Source organism: Chrysochloris asiatica, unplaced genomic scaffold, assembly GCF_000296735.1.
Source record: "Chrysochloris asiatica unplaced genomic scaffold, ChrAsi1.0 scaffold00121, whole genome shotgun sequence".
NCBI lineage: Eukaryota > Metazoa > Chordata > Mammalia > Afrosoricida > Chrysochloridae > Chrysochloris > Chrysochloris asiatica.
This window is the reverse complement of record NW_006408639.1, coordinates 5,412,145-5,435,293: the sequence shown is the minus strand read 5'-3', so window position 1 is coordinate 5,435,293 and position 23,149 is coordinate 5,412,145. Positions and strand designations below refer to the sequence as shown.

At 40.5% G+C, this 23,149-nt stretch overlaps 1 protein-coding gene and 1 pseudogene across 2 annotated transcripts in view; both read right to left on the bottom strand.

Moving 5' to 3' along the window:
* Window positions 1-23,149, bottom strand: part of CNTN4 (contactin 4) — a 1,030,428-nt gene that overhangs the window by 904,856 nt on the left and 102,423 nt on the right. Inside the window, exon 2 of one of the 2 annotated variants that reach the window (XM_006868663.1) lies at window positions 12,189-12,330. In XM_006868663.1, the coding sequence (XP_006868725.1) occupies window positions 12,189-12,243 (55 nt within the window). In that variant the 5' untranslated portion in view covers window positions 12,244-12,330. Of the gene's footprint in view, window positions 1-12,188; window positions 12,342-23,149 lie in introns of those variants that run through there. The other variant, XM_006868662.1, reaches the window with a different exon arrangement.
* LOC102829080 lies at window positions 687-1,770 on the bottom strand (annotated as a pseudogene).

Genomic DNA, 23,149 nt, shown 5'->3' with positions numbered 1-23,149 from the left:
GGTTGTTAAGGAGTCTTCCTCCAATCTTGATGCCACATTTTTCTTCATAAAATCCAGCTTCTAGGATTATTTGCTCAGAATACAACCTTGTCGCACACCTTTCTTAACAAGACAGTTACTCACCAAAAAAACAACAAGAAATAAAAAATGATCAAAAAGGTGAAAACATCCATTTCAGCCACGTTCCGTCTGGTTTAGAAAGCAGGAAATAATAAACCAAATGTCAGTTCATTTAAAGACTTACTTAAAAAATAAAATGAGAAACCATCCTTAAAGTCTGGCATGTGGTTTTTAGAGGCCACTAGGAGCTCTGGTAGCGTAATGGTTACGAATCGGGCTGCGAACCTTAAGGTCAGCGGTTCGAAACTACCAGCTGCTCCGCGGGAGAAAGATGAGGCTTTCTACTCCCGTAAAGATTTACACCCTCGGAAACCCTGTACAGGGTCGCTATGGGTCGGAACCGACTCGATGGCACATAACAACACAACAATAGGAGCTTGAATTAATCATCCTGGTGAAATGGGATACATGTGATCAGTGAATATGTACGGCCACCATCTCCTCTGTTTCCTGCTAGTAATGGTCTTCATCTGGAGGGAGGATGTTGGTCTGGGCACTGTTGGATGTCATTCATACAGAATGAGGTCTCAAGTTTAAGGTGCCTTGGAATGCTCCATCCCATATCTTCACTGAATCTCTCCCATACACTGTCTCTTGTCCTTGGATGCGGAGAGAATGATGGACTCATCGGGGTGGAAAGCTACTTCACTGATGAAAGCAGCATGACCGGGCAGCTTATATAGAATTCTTCTACCAGTGGTATCCCACACATACACACACCTGTCAGCTAAGCTAGCTGCTATTTTGCTTCCATTAGGTGACCAAGAACATCTCAGAAGATTTCTTTTCAAAATTGTACACATTTCCTTGAAATACCTTCACACATCTGTCTTTAGGGGTAAATGGTGGGACATCCCAGACTCACACTGTATTGTCCATTGCATTAGACAAGAGATAAGAGCCTTAAACTCAGGCCAGGTCAGTCAAGAATTGGCATGACCTCTCATGGTGTAGGTTAAATTGTTTTGATGTAGGTCCCAGACCTTGATATCATTGTCTATGCCACCAGAAATAATTTGATCACTTGTGTCATTGAAGGACACAGCTAACACCTGGTAGGTGTTTTGAAAACTCTGGATGGCTGCTTTCTTACAGATGTTCTAAAGCTTTTCTGTACCATCATCACCTCCAGTAAAGACAAGCTATGGACCTCTCCTTGCCGGATAACAGAAATTCACAAAGGAAATATATCTTTTCAGTCTTAAGTCTCTCTCCTGTCTCACTATCCCACACAGGCATAGCTTTATCTGGGGATGCTGAGAAGAGCATGCTGCCATCTGTGTTATAATGCAGTTCCGTTACAGCTCCACTGTGTCCCTTCAATGTGGCATAGTTAGCACAGTCTCCATACACACTCCACAATAATATCAGTCTGTCAAATCCTGAAGATGCTAAGGTGGATCCATTGGGGTGAAATTTGCAACAGTACACTTCTCCTTCTGTCCTGAAAGCAGCATGATTGGGGCCTGAAGGGAGGAGCTCCTAGGAGGCCCCACTTGCAGCAAAGCTCCCTGCTGCTGCCCTGTTAGGGGGGGTGGGGGGTGGGGGTGGGGCACCTGACCCCCGTTTCTCCCAACAGGAAGTCACAGAGCTGCCCTTTGACTGGGACCAGGGGTCACTGGGACCCTCGCGTTTTTGCTGTTCTATCATGGCAGCAGCCACTGTCCTCCTAATCGATTACTTTTTTTGCAAAATGCATTTTTTTTTTTTTTAATTTGATCATTTTGAATGACCAGCTCCTTCTGTTTTTTAGAATCCCAATCTCCTTGTACGGGGTCCTGGTGGTACAGTAGGTTAAGCGTTAGCCTTTTAATTGAAATGTTCGTGGTTCAAACCCACCAGTAACCCTGGGGGAGGAAGATGTGGCAGTTGGTTTCTATTATGTTTCACAGTCCTAGAAAGTCTATGGGCAGTTCTAGTCTATGCTATAGGGTTGCTATGAGTTAGAATCCTTTGGACAGCAGTTGGTTGTCTTGAAAAGAGGGTATTGGAGGTTCAGTGGAAGAATTTCAATCCTTCAAAGGGGAGAATTGGGTTTCAGTCCCATTGTCTGTCATCGGAGGCTTGTTTGTTGCTGTGGTGCTGAACTGGTTTCCTCAGAGCTTCCATAATAAGACAGATTAGGAAAAAAGTCTGGCCATTTACTGCCCAAAACCAGCCAATTAAAACCCTAATTATCACAGTGCTGTCTTCTTTAACCAACCACGGGGCTGTTGTAGGACCTGGCAGAATTTCCTTCTTTTGTGTGTGGGGTTGTCATGAGGTGGGGGCCGACTAAAAGGCAGCTCACAAAAACACAAGCTCTTAGGAACAAAGTTCAAAAGACGAGAAAACAACAAATGATGGCAAGGGTGAGGAGAGACTTGAACCCTCCTACATTGCTGGTGGACAACCACTCGGGAAACAGTATGGTGCTTCCTCAGAAAGTTGGAAATAGAAATACCTTGTGATCCAGCAACCCCTCTACTTGGTATATACCCATAATAAATAAACCAGGACATGTGTAGACAGGTACACACCAGTATAGATAGCACCACTATTCACAATAGCAAAAAGGATGGAGACAGACTTAGTACCAATCAATCAATGGAGGAATGGATAAAGAAACTTTGGTACAGACACACAATGGAATACTTTGCAGTGTTGAAGAATAGCAATGAATGTGCAAAACACCACATAACATGGATGAACCTGGAGGACATTACTCTGAGTGAAATTAGTCAATCAAAAAAGGACAAATATTGTATGAGACCATTATTGTAAAAGGTTAAGAAAAGGTTTCTGTTCCAAAAGAAACAATCTTTCATGGTTACCCAGGGTGGGAAGAACAAGTCACTGGCTAGAGTGTAAACACATGTTAGCTCAGGGGCTGGCTAGGATCAAACAAACAAACAAACAAACAACAAAAACTATTAAACTGATGAATTTCTAAGAGTGCCATCATAGAAACCACTCCAGCTCATTCCCAATGTCGTCAGGTGCCATAGAGTCAGCTCCAACTCATAGTGACCCTGTCTGTATAGGGTTTCCAGGAAGCAGTTTGAACCTCTGATCTTGAAGTTTCAACTGATCTTGCTGTCAAGTGCTTATCCTACAGTGCCACACCTGGACTCCTCATTGCTTCCCAGTTGTTGTTGTTGTTAAGTGTCGTTGAGTTGGTTCTGACTCATAGCAACCCTGTATAGACTTTCTGAGGAGCAGCTGGTGAGCTTGAACTGCTGACCTTGCAGTTCAAACTGACCTTGTAATCCGGCACATTAACCTACACCACCACACCACAGCTCCAATAGAGCACCAAGAGATGGCCCCAGTTAGAACCCTTCTTTGGTGTACAGTATTATAATTGCTGTCAATATACTGAACACCTATGAAAAGTTGGGAGTCCTGGTGTGGCGCTGTGGGTTAATGCCCCAGAAGGCAAAGCCATCTGAACTGCAAGGTTGGCAGCTCAAGCTTACCAGCTGCTCCTCGGAAACCCTGTACAGGGTTGCTATGGGTCGGAATCAACTCGGCGACACTTAACAATAACAACATGATAAGTTGACTTGGCAAAAATTGTGTGACAGATTTACAACCAGAGCAAAGAGGAGCTCCTGAGTCTGCATATGTATAGCCCAAATCCTCTTGCAATTTGCTTTCTTGGTTTTGAAGTCTGGGGTCAGGGTATCATGTATCCACCAAGTTAACTGGCCTAACAACTTGTTTAGCACTACCTCCTAGTTCATTGTTTAGTGCCTGAGGTCTTAGAAGATTGCAAGTGGCCTCCTAGGTACAGTAATTGGTCTCTATTCACCTGAAACAACAGAGGAAGAAGAAGGCTCAGTTAATAGGAAGAGGATATGGGATGTGTGGCTAATTTCCTCCATGAACTATGGCTTCCTTAGCAGTGAGACCAGAAGAACTGGATGGTGTCCAGCTATCACTGCTTACATTTCTAATGTAAGATTCCATAGAAGATTCCTGGTCAAAAGGTGGGGAAGGAACACAGAAAAGAATGCCAAATTTTCAACAAACACAGACTTTCTACAGCCATGGAGGCTGGATGATCCCCTGAAACTACTATCCTGACATAATCTTTAAACCTTAACCCCAACATATCCCCTGAAATCTTGTTAAAACCAAATAGTTTAACTTAACTTTTTTTTTTTTTTTTTTAAGTCTGATTTGACCATTAAGCTCGTTTACAAATCATCCAGTGTGGTGCTGTATGACAAAGTAGTGAACCACAAAGTCGATTTGAATCTCAAGGTTAGCGATTGAAACCCACCAGATACTCCTTGGAAAACCTATACAGGGTTGCTATGAATACACACTGGCTTGCCTGCACTGAACAGCAACAACAACAAGAAACATGTATGTAAGTTCAAAGTGACAACAGCAAGTAAAAAGGCTGTTGATGGGGTAGTTGAGTTTATATTCCCGAGGGAAGATAAGAACAGTTGCACAATTCAAATAATGTAACCAATATCACTGAATTGTATGTAAAGAACCAGCTAACTTAGTCTATATTTTGCTGTGTGTATTATCAACAACAGCAACAAAATAAGAAAAAAAAAAATTATACAGACTGGTTAAACGCTGCTGCTAACATTAACAATATACGAACAATTAGCACATGTTAATAAGTTAGACAACTTCCAGAGTGCTCTATACATATTAACAAGCTTAATCACTTTAATGTTTACAGCCAATCCATAATGTATGCATGTACTATTATTGTATCTCCATTTTGTAAATAAGGTAACACTACAAAAAAAGGTTGGCAAATTAGAAGAGTTCTGTAATAAATCTGTACTGAAGATGGACCAGAAGCTGGTGTTCTGACAAGTTGATGTTTGCATCACTGTCAGGGCCCTGAAGAAAGGTTTTGTGCTTCACTTAGAACTCATCTACATTGTTAGAATGGATCACAAAGCCTGGTGCCAGCAGACCCTCAAACATGTGCTCCATGATTCAGTGAACAATAAAAACCAGTTGCAGCAAAGTTAATTCTGACTCAAGGCAACCCCAGAGTGAAACTGTGTTCCATGGGGTTTACAGTGGCTGATTTTTCAGTGGATTTTCAGGCCTTTCTTCCGAGGTGCCTCTGGACAGACTTGAACCTCCAATATTTTGCTTAGCAGCCAGGAGTGATAAACCATTTGCTAACCCTAGAACTCCCAATAAATAATAAAACTTACTGATGTTTACTAAGTGTCAACTATTGTGCCAAATTAAAAAATACATATATGATCTCAATCCTCATAGATACTCAAATGTGGTAAATATACTTTTACTTTGTCAATTTTACAGATTAAAAACAAACAAGCAGCTTAATTGCACAGCTAATAATTGGCAGACCTAGCAAGCTTATCAACACTAGCTGGACTGTGTCCTCAGGTGGCAGTTTAGGCATTGTTAGGCTCTTCCAGCACCCACCATCCTCAAGCCAAGAGTCAGCATCGCTGGCCACACATCCGAACAGAGAATTATTACACGTGTTGATTACACACATAATCTTCTCTTTCATTTTTATTTACACTTACTTGATCTTCCTCCCGTCTTTTAATTGTTTCATTCAACAGACTTCAACCCTCTTTTTCTAGATAAAACATGTTCTAGATTGTGTCAGAGAAGTTTTATTTATAGTGGAGACATCTGTCTTAAGTGAGCATATATAATGAAGGCATTGATAATGTTGCTTCAGGAGAGGTCTTAAATTAAATGCACTTTTTAACAACTCATAGTTTATACGACTATTGCTCAACCTATACCTATGCCTGTGGGAATCTAAAATGCCTGCCAGTGTTTGTATTTACCTCAATATTGTCATTATTGGCTAATATTTGCCCTTTGTGAAATGCATTTAAATACTTAAATTGACAGCGAAAAGGAGTTTGCCATTTGCTGTTTGCTATTTTCTGAGCACACTTCTGCTATTTCTTTCCTGAGTTTTCATCACTGGAGTTACTGCTTTTTAATCTAGTTATTAGCTCTCTTCTTGCTAAATCTTTCTACCACTTTTGACTTCATTTCATGGCCATGGTTATGAGAAAGCTCACAGGAAATAGGAAATCCATTCTTTGGCTTCAGTCAGCATGATCCTTAATGTGTTGGCAAGGCAGTTTCTTAGAAAGAGAAACAGTAAAATAAGAGGTCACTACAGGACTGTGCTTTGCAGAAACTATATGAGAACTGACATTTACGTAACTTTCTTCTAGTGCTAATTGAATACTTGGTATTTTGTAAGAACAAAGGCAGTGATAGGCTTAATATCTGTCCAGAACTGTCAGTTGAATGTCTCCTGTTTTTCCGTTTATTCTGGAGGGAACATATGAGAGCCTTAACAATTAAAATATTATCCCTGGAGGCACTGTGTGGATAAGTTTTGTAACATAATTTTTTTTCTTTTTTTTTCTGACCCCCTGGAAAGGATAATGAGCATCAAGAAGAAAAAAGGGTGTGCCGTGGCTGGTCCTGACTTTTGTTGGAGTGTTTGAGTAAGTGGAAAGAATGAGTTCTGTCATCATCAACATCAACAAATATTGGGGAACTCCTATGGTGTGTTTGTGTTCTCAGGGCCTCATATGAAACCAAAGTAATAGACAGCTGACCTCAGTCATAGGGGACAAAGAGTTGGTCAGAGGCAAAAGAGATTAGTTTGGTTTGGGAAACTATTTGCAGAACCTCTGTAAAGTTTATAGAAATAACTATAGACAGGTATGTTGTTAAGAGCCATCTAGTAAGTTCCAACGAATAGCAACCCTGTGTACACTTTCTGAAAAGCCACCAGGCAAACAGTTATGTATTTGGCTACCAATGAAAGGACTGGAGGGTTGAGTTCAGCAAAGGCAGCCAACCCCAAACAATAACAAACTCCTGTAATTTGATGAATTTCTGGAAACTTCATCATATAAACGAAAGGCTCCTGAGAAAGGAGGCAACCTTACTAATCTACTTCTGAAAAACTGACCACTGAAAACTCTATGGTGCACAGTTCTACTCCGACACACATGGTGTTTCTATGAGTCAAAATCAAACTCCATAGCAACTTGTTTTCGTTATTCACTGGTAGTGTTAGAGTCCGCTTAAGACTGGTGTGGCGCTGTGGGTTAATGCGCCAGACTGCAAAGCCGTTTAAACTACAAGCTCAGTGGTTCAAGCTCACCAGTCGCTCCTTAGAAACCCTATGTAGGGCCGCTATGGGTCGAAACTGACTCTACGCCACTTCACAACAACAAGACTGAAATACCTTAGGAAGAATACTGAACGTTCTTTCCTTCCTTGTCATTGCAGGCATTGACTTTTGGTGTACAAATTTTGCTACCATAGATTCAAGTCATATCAATCATTCAACTGATTGTTGAACAGAGGCTCCTCTGTGCTCCAGATTCTGGGAGCACTCACCAATCCCGGAGCATGACTCCCTTCAGTTACGGAGGACCTGTCTCCCACTCTTTACCCCCAGACACAGCTGTACCAACATCATAGATTCTGTGAACCAGTCAGCGAAATTCTTGTGTTTGGAGAGGGTGCACTTTCTCAAAAAGAGATCATTCTTGGAATTGGTAAACTGTACCAAATAGATGGGAACAAGTTTAGCTTCCTTGAAATGAAGACTAACCAAGAATACATCAAACACATAGTTTTGCTCTCCTTCGCAGAGGTTTTTAAAATGTCTTCATGCCTTTTGCAACATATGAACATCTGAATAAGTCTGTATTCTTTCTTTCACATTGTGCCAATGTGAACAGAATTAGTAACATATGGAAAAGCATCTGACCTATGTGGAATCCCCTATTAGTTGAATAAAAGTCTCTGGCTTCATTCTAATCCAATCAGCATACATATATGCCTCTCAAACTATGTGTGCTGATAAAATAGTATGTTTTTAGAGTTAAAATGGACTTTAGAGAGCATTTGTTCAACCATCTCATCATATAGAGGTACAAACTGAATCCCAGAGGGAATACTGCTATTTTAATTATTGTGATCTTAAGTCCTCATCAATTAGGTGACGTTTAATCACCAGACCAAAGAAAATCAAAAGGCGGATGAGTCCTGATAGCATTCAGGGCAAGAAGATTCTATGTAAAAGGAAGTTAGTGCAAAGGCCCTTAGGTCAAAGTAAGTTGGCACTAGGACTAACATCAAAGCGAATGCAAGTATGTAAAGATGGATTCATACACTGGTCAACTAGAAACACATTTAGCTTACAGATCATTTCGGGGTTTTTTTTTCAGCGATTATTTACTTGTATGAATGGTTTGTATTAGCTAGTAAGACTAAAGAATGAATAGATTTCTATTGAAAACCAAAAAGCTGGAACAGAGGCCTACAGCTGGACAGTGCTTTGTACCTCCCTCCCAGGGCTCATCGCCATTCCCTATTTCAGTATATTGCTGTTGTCCAGAGCTGTCAAATCAATTCAGACTCACAACAATCCTGCACAGGGTTTCCATTGAACGACTGGTGGGTATGAACCACAGACCTTGAGGTTAGCAGTGCAGTGTTTTTTTCTACAGCCCTTTAATTTCTTTAAGAATGCTTTAGAATCTTTGCTCATTTTGGTTGTACTGCTTTATGTCCCTGCTTTATACTAAAAAGAGGGGGGAACAATAAAGTTCTAATTCATGGAGACTGAATTTTCAATAGTATTTTTAAAGAAAATTCTAACCTGGGGCTGGTTTAGCATTTGGGAAAATAGAAGAATATTCCCATTTCATACTAAATCACTAATCAATGTCCTCTAATAATTAGCAGATTTGCAAGGTGTATATTTAAATACTCGATCTTATTTGACTATAGGATAAGCACTGGACTGTGAGATCATTTGAACTGCAAAGTTGGAGGTTCAAACTCACCACCTGCCCTCTACGGGGTCACTATGAGTAAGAACTGACTCAACAGCACTTAACAACAACAACAACAACAATTTTATTTGCGGAGAAGTTTTTTGTTTGTTTGTTTGTTTTTTTAAAGCCTAGTTAGGGTTCATGAATTGTGTTAAAGATAATAGACATAAATATTTTCCTTGCCAAAAACAAAACTCATAAAAAAATTCAAAGACTAACAGAGTATAGAAACATTATGGAAGATAAACAAAAGTAAAAGAATGAGCAGTTAAATAAATCTGTTCAAAATTCAGAGTGTCACATACTAGGTAAATTAATGAAATCAAGACAAATAGCAAGAAAACAAAAACATTCATTAAAATTTGACTTTACCTACGCTGAAGAAGGCATATGGTAAGGGAATATTAATGCTGTGCAAAACAGTTCACACACTCACACAAAAGGTTCACAAAACAATCAATATACTGATTCTCTCCAAAAAGCTGAGTGAATATAAGAGATACAGGCATATACTTCTGGTGAGCATTCGAGGTTTTTAAAACAAAACTGAAGAGATTAATGGATTCTTTGATTTTCAGCCCTTTAAGTTTTTAATATCTACTCAGGATGCTGTAAATAAACTCACGCAGTAGTCAGTGAATAAGAGGAAGACCCCAAAGAGATGGATTGACATAATGGCATCAGCAATGGACTCGAATGTGACCATGGTGAGCACGGCACAGGAATGGACAATGTTTCATTCTGCTGCACACAGGGTGATTAGGGGTCAGAACAGACTTGACAACATCTCATAGCAACAACATAGTCAAAGTCCTGGTGTGGTGCTGTGGGTTAATGAGCTACACTGCAAAGCCATTTGAACTGCAAGGTTGGCAGTTCAAGCTCACCAGCTGCTCCTAGGAAACCCTATACAGGGTCACTATGAGTTGGAATCTACTCGACAGTGCTTCACAACAACAACAACAAATCTAAGGACTATGACTACCCCAGAGTTGTTATGAGAAGTTAGAGCCAAGGAATCTCGGTTGGTTCCCTTCAGGAGGTGCAAAATGCACAATAAAAGTAGAGCAAAGAAAGTAATGTCCTAGAATTGGATATACTGCTGGAGGGAAGGCTCAGGTTCCGGCTGGACACTGGTGACCATCAATAGCAACATCTTTCAAAAAAGATGGCTAGGTGCCAAAATGTCCATCAGGGAGTGAGGAGGTTATTGTGATCCCCATTAAGGCAAAGTGTAGAGCTTATGGGAGAATGGACTAAGCATAGTCCATGTCTGGCATTAAGTATGGGATCCATACATGGTGGTGCTCCCATTACTCCCATTATGACCCTACACTTTACGACAATCGTCAATAATCTACTGTAACAAGCTGTCAGTTATCTAAGTAAACACTGCTCTCAGAAAGTTGTGACGATGTCTCTCTTGTTTGAGATTATTGGTAGCACTCACATTGTGAATGAGATCTGTTCCTAAGTGTGTCTCTAGGCTAAATTTGTAGGTAAGGTGAAACAGGTGCTGAAAGATTTTAATTTGTTGTTAGTGCAAAATGACAAGTCCAGGTGACCCTAGTGACTAATGTACTCAGCCGCCAACCAAAAAATCAGCCTTGTAAGCCCACTACTTGCTCATTGCACTCCTGGTGAAGGATAAGCACTCGACTGTAAGGTCAGTTTAAACTGCAAGTTTGGCAGTTCAAACTCACCAGCTGCTCCTCAGAAACCCTATATGAGGTTGTTAGGAGTGGAAACCGACACAAAGGCATGAACAGTAGGTTACTCATTCAAAAGTCCTGTTGTGGCATGGTAGGATAAGCACTGGACTGAAAGGTTGTTTGGATTGTAAGGTCGGCGGTTCAAACTCACCAGCCACTCCTCAGTATGAGTCGGAAGCAGCTCGATGACACTTCACAACAACAACAACAACAACAACAACAACAACAACAACAGTTGCTCTTAGGGAGAATGATATAACAGTCTACTTCTGTAAGGACTAACAGCCTTGGGAACCATATGGGGCAGTTCTACTCTGGCCTTTCTGTGCTACAGGGCAACTATGAGTCAAATCAACGTGATGCCATTGGATAGGTTAGTACAAGAAAACGGCAAAAGCCTTTCCCATGATTTAAAAGTTGCATGTACAGCAAGTGAAGGTGATTTTGTTGACACATTTACTGTGAGTAGGGATTGGTTCAATGATTTCAAAGTGAGGGCAAGTTTACATAACCTTAAAGGACAAGTAGGAATTGTCCATGAGTGGGATGTTCGCAAGCTAGAGAATGGCTCTATGTTCCGTTCCCAGATCTCCACACAGGGCTGGGACATTATAAGGTACCCAATAACATCATTTGAATGAACATATGAATCCAAATAATGGTGATCCCAATGTTTTGTTTTGATGTTATAATAATGAAGATTTTGATGTCATGTAAAGCAGTTTCACACAAAAAATCCAGTCGATATACTGATTCTCTACAAAAGACTGAGTGAATAGAAGAGATAGAGGTACACACTGCTGAAGTTCAGGTTTTGAATACCAAAGCAAGTCAAGTGGAGTCAGTTCAAAAAGACCTGAAAGGATATACCCATCAAACTAACCTGGAGACCAACTCCTAGGTGTAAAAATGAACCAGGAACATTTAAATGATATTTGGCAACTGCTAGGCCCACATCTTCCGGACAACTGAGACAGTAATAAACAGTACGTTTGAACTTTTCAATCCCTTTTCCTAGTAATAAAAGCCTCCAGCATTTTTCCTTTCTGACTTCTAATAAACTATAGGTGTGTTAGAATGAACACAAAAGGGCATCAGAATCCAAAGATGGAGAGATACCAACAGAGATACTGACAGAGCTGCCCACATCAACTTCCATTCTCTGATATCCAAATACACAACAATGCAGACTACAGTATCAGTTTTATTGCTTTATACCTCTGTGTATTTGAACACAGGGATAAGCAAAAATAACAACTATGGAACTAAATAATAGTTCAAATGACTCTTAAAGTTGCAGATGGACAGGTGAAACATCAGTGCCTAGCTTTAGGTACAACACCAAGAAAAAGGTACTAAAAGACCATAAGGAAGGTATATTCAACAGAGTCAGCAAACACTCATCATAGTCGTGGGGACTTTTACAATTTTATCATTGCCATCTAAAGTGAAGGCCCAGTTTTGAATTAGTGTGAAATACAGTGGCATTTTTAAATCAAAAAGTTTTAAAATGACACTCTACCTGCCAGGCACAACATGAATGATTGCAGTACCAGCAGTTCCCATGGCAACCTCATCTTCAACTTCTGAGGTCAAAGGAGTTTCAAGTCCAATAACAAGTGAGTAGAATTGATGCTTCTTTTAAGTTTTGTACAACCTTTAATCTGTAGAAAAGAAGAAACATTACAATGAGACTTGGGAATACATCTTGTGGTCTCTGTAAATTCATCTTTACTTGAATACAAATAAAGTTCTCTTATGGAAAAGTACTACTGAAGGAGAAGAAGAGAGATGCGTGGTAAACCATGAACACAAGGCAGATGAGCCTCCTATTCACTTCTTTAAGAGAATACTTGGGGAAGAGATCAGAGCTGGTTTGCTCTGTAGCTACTGAGTGAAGAGAACAGCTTTTGAGTATCAGCGAACCACCCTGAAGTTAGGGAGATGGACTATGCCTTCCAGGTTCCCTCCAGTCACTGTTATTTATTTTCCAATGAATAATATACCCCCCAAAAGTCAATATGGAAGAAGTGCCACAGGCAAGTTAAACACTAAGGGACTTTAAGTAGAAATTTCCAATTATTTAGAAAGCAGTTATGTGATGAAATGTGTAACTACCCCATCTATTCAAACAGCTAGCTTCCCTCTATGGTCCACGTTTCATATCTAAAATGAAAAGAAAATGCACAGTTCCAATGCTTAATTGGTAGAGAAGTCCTGCCAATTAGAAGTAGCTGCTTAGTAGGTTCTATTTGCACAGGACATGATTAAGAACGGGGCTTCTTCCATTAACCAGGACTTTAAAGACACAGAAATTCCATGCTAGAGAGACTGCCAGTTCTATGTGCCAAATACTCCCAAGCACATAAGGACATAAGTAAAACCAGCAGCAGACATGACACTCAGGAGTACCCAAGCATTTCCTGTCTCAAGGGGGCAGGTACCCCTCAGCTAGGGCGGATGGCTGACATATGGAGTGAACAGTCCAGTGTTGCAGAAGACTCCACAGCTTTTTAAAGAGGAGTTTAAAATAGTATACACTGTATCTTGAAAATCATGGAAATGTAAAATAAAGTTTTTAAATGTGGGAAAACAGTTGAAAACATCTTTCAGCATAGGTGAACCCAACAAAACTAGATTACCCTCAAATGCAGAGGGTTTTCAACATGAACTTAATAAAACATAGGGGTCCATGCATTTTCTCTTATTCACCCATTCCTCCTCCCTCCCCTCCTTGATGCCTGCCGGCCATGGACATGGATTCATTTCCTTCTGCCTGCCAGACACTAGATGAGACATTGAACTAACCAAACGTGTATGACACAATCTCTGTTCCAAAAGATCTAGTACTCTAGTAGGCAATTGCCCACGTCATACCATGGCCACATGCTGCATTACTCTTAATGTATGTTACATATTTATGTACTTTCTACATCTTATTTGGAGTCCTGGTGTGGCTTTGTGGGCAAATGCATCAGGCTGCAAAGTCATTTGGAACTGCAAGGTCGGTGGTTCAAGCTCACCAGCTGCTCCTTGGAAACCCTACATAGGGTTGCTATGGGTTGGAATTGACTTGATGGCACTTAACAACACTTTTTATTTTGCTATGTATTAATCATTTTTATTTACTTTTTATTATGATTTCAGCGAAAGTTTACAGAGCTATTGGTTTTCCACTCAACAATCATTAAACATTTTATTTTGTGACAATGATTGCAATCTCTGAGTGTAACAGCAGTCTTCCAACTTCTCATACGTTTACTATTTCCATTCGACCTTATTTCTTATTCATTTCTGCCTCTGAGTTTTATTCCTGGGCAGATACCGCCATTTTGATGTCCTGTGATTGATTGTTCTAAGGAGTGTATAACTCACAATTTGTTCATGTAACACTTAGTCCAAGGGACTAATGGAGGATGTGAAATGAACCTCAGTCTCCACAACCCTGAAATCAGAAGGAGCTCTGGTAGCGTAGTGGTTACGAATCAGGCTGTAAACCTCAAGGACAGCAGTTCGAAACTACCAGCTGTTCTGTGGGAGAAAGATGAGGTTTTCTGCTCCGGTAAAAGATTTACAGCCTCGGAAACCCTGTGCAGGGTTGCTATGAGTCCATGAAACACAACAATAACAACAACCACTGCAAAACTCAAAACCATTAAGAAGACCAAGCTTACTGGTGGGACAGAGATTGGTGGAAGTCCCTAGTCTATGGACCTTATTCATTCTTCAGGTTCAGAAATGAATTCATGACCCAATGCTTCAACTTTTAGCCAAACCATAGACAAGATAGATCATTCTTAAGGTAGAAAGAAACTCCATTCTGGCCTGTACAATGACATAAAGGAAATGTGTCCTCATCGTTCATAAAAGATGAGCAGGGCAGGCGGGGCAGAATCATCAGTTAATCAACTAAGCGAGAAATCTAAGGAACTTGGAGATGCACTCTATTTAGTTTCAGCAATAAGTTGTGTGGTCCTGGTTTAATTACCCTACCTTGCTATTTTGTAAATGTGGTTTCAAGGAAAATCTCTAGATTAAGTAAATGAAACTCTCTGAAAACTATAAAGTACCATAGAAACACCTGCTGTACCCCAATATTTTTAAGCTAGTAAATATCTAGTTCCTCTCAGCTCACTCCCATCCCTAAGGAAATTGCTATGAGTGAACATAGGCTGATATGAAAACATGTGGCCAATACAATCTAGTTAATCAGGAGCTCTTTGCATTAATTTACAACACATGGTAATTGAGTAGCCTTGATATTTACCAGGAGTCTAATAAAAAGGGAAGAACCATCACTAGAGACTCGCCTTTCTTTTGTGCCCTGAAACAGTTCAGTTTCTGATAAAGCTACACTTAATATGCTGTGAAGACAAAAGGGACCCTTAACTTCTGATCTGCTGATGTGGCTGAATGCGGGCAGTGCCTCTAATTGGATCTGTTCAGATACTCCTCTGACATGCATGGTGATTAGGCCATTTTAGATAAACAGGATGTGCTGATCAATGAAAACTATTAATGTCTTAAGCAAATGATCAGGATATTAATAATTAATTTTGCAAGGGAAATGTCATCGTGGACCTCGGGATTGATCTACAATGTGAAGCAGTTTCTTGAAGCAATTAAAATTAGCTTAGGACATGTATCCAATTACACTGCAAAGATTTAATTCGCAATCTGATGCTATTTACAGCGCATGTTCTGCTGTTAAGAGTTGTAGATTTTTTAGGATGAAGAAAATGAAGAACCCTCTCAGCATTTATCTACATTCAGGTAGGTAGGGAACATTTTGAGTAATCAGGAATAATGGGGTCATTGACAATAATTTCTCTAGCGGGCAGTAGTAATCCAAACACCAGGTTTTCTGCAGGAAGGTTAAGATTCAGGTGTCTCCTGTAGGACTGTGGTGCACCATAGAGTTTTATGATTTGAGTTTTTCAGCCACAGCAAGAAAGGAAGCTGAAGGATGAGCAGAGAGAGTTACGGTAGTAATTGATCACCCCTGAAGTTTGGAGTTCTCTCTGGTTTGTCCTAAGGTGGTTGTAAGAAAGACAGTGCACTCAGCATTTGTGATGTTGCCCAGGAATTACACACATAAATTGTGGAGGAGGCCACACAAAGACTCAGGACTTGCTTGATTTCTCTGGCTAAGCCAGAGAAGGGAGACAAATAACTGAGATTTCTGTGGGATATTTTGACATATGTCTCCGCAAAACACAGACCTATTCCAATTGTTCAAGCAATTCTGATACTAAAAGTCATACTGAAGATATCAGTATAAAGTACCTAAGATAAATAAGTCCACTGTGGGGCGCTTGTATGTTGCTATGGAGCTGTCAGCAATACACCTCTGGTATTTCAAGTACTTGCAAGGTTTCTCATGGTGGGTGGGTTTCAGTGGCACTTCCAGACTAAGAAAGACTAGGAAGAAAGAGTTAGGGATCTATTTCTGAAAATTGTTGTTGTTGTTGTTAAGTGCCTTCGAGTCGGTTCTGACCCATAGCGACCCTGTACAGGGTTTCCGAGGGTGTAAATCTTTACGGGAGTAGAAAGCCTCATCTTTCTCCCGCGGAGCGGCTGGTAGTTTCGAACCGCTGATCTTAAGGTTCGCAGCCCGATTCGTAACCACTACGCTACCAGAAGAGTTAGGGATCTATTTCTGAAAATTAGTCAATGAAAACCCTAGGGATCACAGCAGAATCTTGTCTCTGTAACGTACTAGAGGGGAACATATTGGCTCTATAAATAAACACTGGACTTCAAATCACAAGGCTGGCAGTTTGAGTCTACCAGCCACTTCATGGAAGGCTTTCTGCTCCCACAAAGATGTACAACCATGGAAATCCAATACAGGGTCACTATGAGCCAGAGCCAACTCAATGACCCTAACAACAACAAAAACATAGTCGGAAGGCATTCCAAATACAGAATGGTGGATGAAATGATGAGCTTGAGCAGACCATATCAACAATTGTGACTATGAAACAGGGCCAGGCAGTATTTGCTTCTCTTGTTCATGCGTTTCACATGAATTAGAACTGCCTCAATGATTACTGAAAGCAAGAAGGCAAAGACATTATCTAGCTCTCCTCTAACAGTCCTGGTTTTCAAGAAACTGCAGGTAGGGCCTGATCCTACATTATTTTATTTTAGAACTATGCTAAGTGAATTAACAAGATTTCTCTTACTATCTTTTAACGCTCTCTGGCATTCCCTACCGGTATCCTGATAGCTCTATATGAAGTCAATAAATAAGTGTGCTTGTCATGGAGCAGGGGCAGTGCTAAGGTGCTGGGTGAGCAGAGTGAGAGATTTGGGCTTGTCCTCAAGGAGCTCACAGTTTACTTGCAGGAAAGATGAATAAACCCATCATTCTCCTTTAGTGCCCTTTGTGTGATAAGTCTATTAAGTACAATGAAGCAGCAGCACATCACCTAACTGAATTTGGGGATGTGGGAGGAGATAGGGGACTCAAGAAAGCTCTTCAAAGGAGATAACAGTTTAGCCAAATGCTAATAGCAACACAGGAGGCCGGCAGGACATTCTGGAGTCCTGGCATGGCATTGTTGGATAATATACTAGAATGCAAGGTTGTTTGAACTGCAAGTTTGGTGTTTCAGACTCACCAACTGCTCTTCGGAAATCCCAAACAGGGTCAATACGAGTCAGAGCTGACTCAAAGGTACTTAACAACAACAACATGGGCTTTCTAAGCTCCATCAAAAGAAAGAAAACAGGCATGAAAAGTGTGAAAACTTAAGAGAGTGTTCCAGTGACAGCGACATAAAATAATGAAAAAAGCAAAGGCTGCTGAATCAGCCATGTGCTCTAATCCATGGCGCACCATTCCCCAGCTGGGCTGTCATTGTTAAGTGCCAAAGAGTAGATTCCGACTCATAACGACCCTGTATAAGGTTTCGAGAGGTGGCTGGTGAGTTTGAATGGCCAACACAGGTGTGCAGTTTACCTGAAAAATGATGGCAATGATACCTATTTTTGTTTTTAATAGTATTATTAATTTTTAATAATATTATTTTAATAGTATTATTAATATTTAATAATAAATAATTTTGTTTTGCTTTATGATTAAGAAAAATTTTGCCAAAAGTAGCAGTTGTTGTTGTTGTTAAATGCTATCGAGTTGATTCCAACCCATAGTGACCCGGTACAGGGTTTCTGAAGCTGTAAATCTTTACAGGAGCAGAAAGCCTCATCTTTCGCCCGCGGAGCAGCTGGTAGTTTCGAACTGCTGACCTTGCGGTTCAAAGCTCAATTCGTAACCACTACACTACCAGATCTCCTTGTCAAACATAGAGTGACCCCTAAATCCACTCTGTGGGCTATACACAGTTTCTGCTAGGATTAATATCTTGCAATATCTTAATTAATATTTGTGTGATGAAGCAACATTGAGATTCTGTTATGATCCATAATTTATGTTAGGATTCACTATTTGTGTTGTACAGTCCTATGGGTTTTGAAAAATGTATAATGTCATGAGTCTGCTGCCATCACAGTGTCAATTCAAGCCCTTCAAATGCTCCACAAAAGCTAAGATTATCTGTTTCCACAATCCCCAAATAGGGTCACCAAGAGTTGGAATTGATTTGATGGCAGTGGATATGTTGGTTTTTGTTTTTGTTTTGTTTTTTTTTGGGGGGGGGCGGGGGTTATAAAGTATCTCCATATGCTAAACACTGGACTGTGAGACACAAGGTCCAGAATTCTAGCTCACCAGCTGCTCTGTGGGAGAATGATGAGGGTTTTCTGCTCCCATGGACATTTAAAAGCCTCGGAAACCCTATACAGGGTTGCTTTGAGTTGGAACTGACTCAACAGCACTTAACAACAATATACAGTATCAACACTGTATATGTGTGGAGCATAGGGACTCTGTAGAATATAAATACTGGACTGCAAACCACAAGGCTAGCTTTTCAAACCCATCAACCACTCAGGAAAAGGATGAGGCTTTCTGCTCTCACAAAGATTCACAGGTTCACTATGAGTTAGAACAAACTTGATGGTTCTAAACAACAGAGCAATAATATATCTATAAGGAGCACTTGTAGCATCCATAAGGAGTAGGATAGGCATTCAAATGTTAACCATTAGCCAGGAAGTTCAAACCCAACAGCTGCTCTATATGAGAAAGATGCTTTCTGCTCCCCCAAAGATGTACAGCCCTGGAAACGATAAACAGGATCACTATGGAAATGACTTGCCAACAGCAAACAACATACTTTAGCTACAGCTTTGCCTTTTCCAGAGTGCTAGTTAGACTGTTCTCTTTCACTATATTATATTCATTCACTACTCCTCCATGAGGTTTCAGAGCTTGAGAGGTCTTTTTATACCCTTCAACTAACTAATGTTCTATTGAATTACACCTCAGGGTTACCACAAAGATTAGGGAGACTGGAGAAAACACGGACCACAGGTTCTGGTATGAAATTGGCACTGAATAGCCACCCTTGTCAAAAGGAGCTCTGGTAGCGTAGTGGTTACGAATCAGGCTGTGAACCACAAGGTCAGCAGTTCAAAACTACCAGCTGCTCCGTGGGAGAAAGATGAGGCTTTCTGCTCCCGTAAAGATTTAGAGCTTCGGAAACCCTGTACAGGGTCGCTATGAGTCGGAACTGACTCCACGGCACATAACAACAACAACAGCCACCATTGTCAAAGACAGCACAGTCCAGTCTGAGGTCGGTACTTAGGGATTAAGAGAAGCAACAAAAGAAGTTGGACCGTAAAGAGATGCAAATCAAAACAGCAATGAGATATCATCTCAAACCAACATTAACAGCAAACTTATAAAAACAATAAAACAAGAAACTGAAAGTAACAGATGCTGGTTAGGGTGTGGAGAGTTTGGGACTCTCCTGCATTGCTTGTGGGGCAGTAAAATGGTTCAGCCACTGTGCAAAACACTAACGGAACTTCCTCAGAAAGTTGGAAATAGAAATATCATATGACCCAGACAATCCCTCTCCTTGGTAAACATCCACAAGAAATAAGAGCCAGTATACAAGTAGATATATGTACGCTGATGTTCATCACAGCATTATTCACAATAGCAAAAAGATGGAGACAGCCTGACTGTCCATCAATGGGAAATGGATAAACAAACTGGTACATACACAGACTGGATTACTAGGTAACGTTGAAGAATAATAATGGATTGGCAAAACACCTTATTAACATAAATGAACCTGAGAGACATTATGCTGAGTGAAATAAGTCAATCACAAAAGGACAAATATTGTATGAGACCACTATTGAAAAAATCTTCTAGGATTTCATACTAAAAGAAACATTCTAGACAGTTACCATGGGTAGGAGGGAAGGAGAGTGCTTCATTGGCTAGAGGATAGACACATGTTAACTCGGGTGACAGGGAGCGCAATATACAAATCCTGCGGGTTAATGCGCTGGACTGCACAGTCATTTGAACCACAAGGTTGGCGGTTCAAGCTCACCAGCCACTCCATGGAAACCCTACACTGGTTTAACTTCTTTAGAAAACCCAGTCTAAAACATATGTTACCGAGAGACTGGGGTTCTAGAGAAACAAAGCCATAAAATGGTATTTTCTAAATTGGTTCTCAAGTCAGACTGATTTTAAAGACACTGATAGAGGGTGGAGGCAGTTCTGACTTTCACTTTATATGAACTGTCCTTGGCTGATTTTGAGTTTAGTCCTCTTTCTGTTTTATGGAGTCAGAGGAAGTCAGACATGGTCCCCACTTAGTTTAAGCAGTTGGAAGTGTGAGCAGGATTCATTACTATGGCTCCAGACCTATGAAATTACGAGGTTTTGTAAGAGAAAGAACTAAGAGGCTTGGGATAAAATACTTAAGCAGGGAGAGCAGCAAGTCCTGGAAAGTGTTCTTGGATAGAAAAGACAGCTGGTCTGTGGCCAGAGGTTACTGGAATCCACCCAAGGCCATATGTATATGAAAGGGATTAGTCCAAGACAAAGAAAAAGATTGAACTTGAGTGCTTTTAAAAGGTTTATGTGTTTGACTGCCTTTTGGATATTGGTTTCCCCTGCCTGTTAGTATAAAATAGACACACATGTGTGATAGAAATGACTATTGGGTGTGATGATTACAGAGATCTCTAAGCCCACCTTCAACAAATACTTTATTGGAATTGCTAAAAGGACAGAGGTTGCAAGGAAAAATTAGGCTTCTTGATTTAAACTTTTGTAGAGTATGGGGAATTAGGTGGAATCCTGAGCCCCACCCAGAACCTTCAAAGTTGGGATACTTGCATTTGAAATCACAAGCAGACCAACCCAGAACTGCTGGAAGAACAGGAGATTCATGATTGAAAGAAAGCAGAAAAATGGACAGCTTAGCATTTTGCGTTTCAGAGGCAAGGAAAAATAGGTTCATCAGAGCTAAACCCCTTCTAGGACAGGAAATGAAAGAGAACAGTTTAGCCTAATGTTTGCTTGTGACCACCTCTGTCTACCTGTGAGTGGAACTGGGGGAAATGCAGTAATTAAGACTTGGGCTGAGGTTAAGTATGTTTTATGAACACTGGGTGACTTTGTGGTAAGATTAACAGGCAGTCTGCTGGTCTGAAGTTTACGGGGTTGTGTGAACTCCTGAACCCATTGGCACTGACCTAGTATATGGGGATTAAGACAGACAATGAAGGGACAACTCGTTTGAAATGCAGAAAGATGTGTATAAACTCCCAAACATACAGCTGGTATGCATCTGACCTAGCTTGGATGGCTGGGGTTGAGCTGAGCAGAACCTGATCAGATGAAGATAAAGATATCCGATACTATGTGCAACCATCAATTGCTACAATTTGATGAAATGGATTTATGCTTACGATTGCAGTTGCTCAAAATTCCAATTGGAATGGACGATTCTTCAGATTAAGGAACATGTTTGTCTCCTCAGTGTACTGGGTCTATGTTGTTGTTAGGTGCCAACAAGTTGGTACCGACTCATAGAGACCCTATGCATAACAGAATGAAACACTGCATGGTCCTGGGCCAACTGCACAATTGTTGAAAAGCTTGAACCCATTGATGCTGCCACTTGGCCAATCCATCTCGTTGGGGATCTTTATCTTTTTCTCTGATCCTCCACCTTACCAAACATGATAAGCTTTTCCAGTAACTGGTCCCTCCTGACAACATGTTCCAAGTATGAGAGACGAAGTTTGGCCATCCTGGGCTCCAAGGAGCATTCTGGCTGCACTTCCTCCAACACAGATCTGTTGGTTCTTTTGGCAGTCCATGGCACTTTCAGTACTCTCCTCCAACATCATAATTCAAAAGCATCAATTCTTCTATGGTCTTCCTTATCCACGGTCAAGTTTTTGCATGGATATGTGTTTATTAAAAATACTATTTTTTGGGTCAGGTGCACCTTAGTTCTCAAGCTGATATATTTGCTCTTCAACACTTTCAAAAGGTCTTATACAGCAGATTTGCCTAATGCAATACTTAGTTTGATTTCTTGGTTGCTGTTTCCATGAGTGTTGATGGTTGATGCAAGAAAAATGAAGTCCTTGACAACTTCATTCTTTTCTCCGTTGATAAGAATGTTGTTTATCGGTCCAATGGTGAGGATTTTTGTTTTCATGACATTGAGATGTAATCCATGCCAAAGGCTGTGCTCTTTGATCTTCATCAGTAAATGTTTCAAGTCCTCTTCACTTTCAGAAAGCAAGGTTGTATCATCTGCATATTGCAGGTTGTTAATGAGTCTTCCTCCAATCCTGAATGTCATATTTTCTTCATATAACCAGCTCCTCAGATTATTTGCTCAGCATACAGGTCGAATAAGTATGATGAAAGAATACAACCCTGTCACACACCTTTTTTCATTTTAAACCATTCAGTGTTCCCATGTACTGTTCAAACAACTTCCTCTTGGTCCATGTACAGATTCCTCATGAGCACAATTAAGTGTCATGATCCACACAATCGAAAGCCTTTGCATAGTCAATAAAACAGAGGTAAGCATGATTTTCTGTTTGTTTGTTTGTTTTCTGGTTTCTCTGCTTTCAGCCAAGATCTATTGGACATCAGCAATGGTATCTCCCATTCCATGTCCTCTTCTGAATATGGCTTGAGTCTCTGGAAGTTCTGTCAGTATATGCTTGCAGCCGTTTCTGTGTTACCTTTAATAACACTTTACTCACATGGGATATCAAAGATATTTTCTGATGATCTCCGCATTCTGTTGGGTCAACTCTCTTTGGAATAGGCACAAATACAGATGGATCTCTTCCAATCAGTTGGCCGGATAGTTGTCTTGCAGTTTTCTTGGCAAAGATGAGTGAGTGCCTCAAGTGCTGCTTCACTTTCTTGAAAGGTTTCCATTTTTATTCCATCAATTCCTGGTATCTTGTTCTTTGCCAAGTCCTTCAATGCACCTTGGACTTCCTCCTTCAGTATCATTGCTCTTGATCATATGCTACCTCTTGAAATGGCTGAACATCAACCATTTC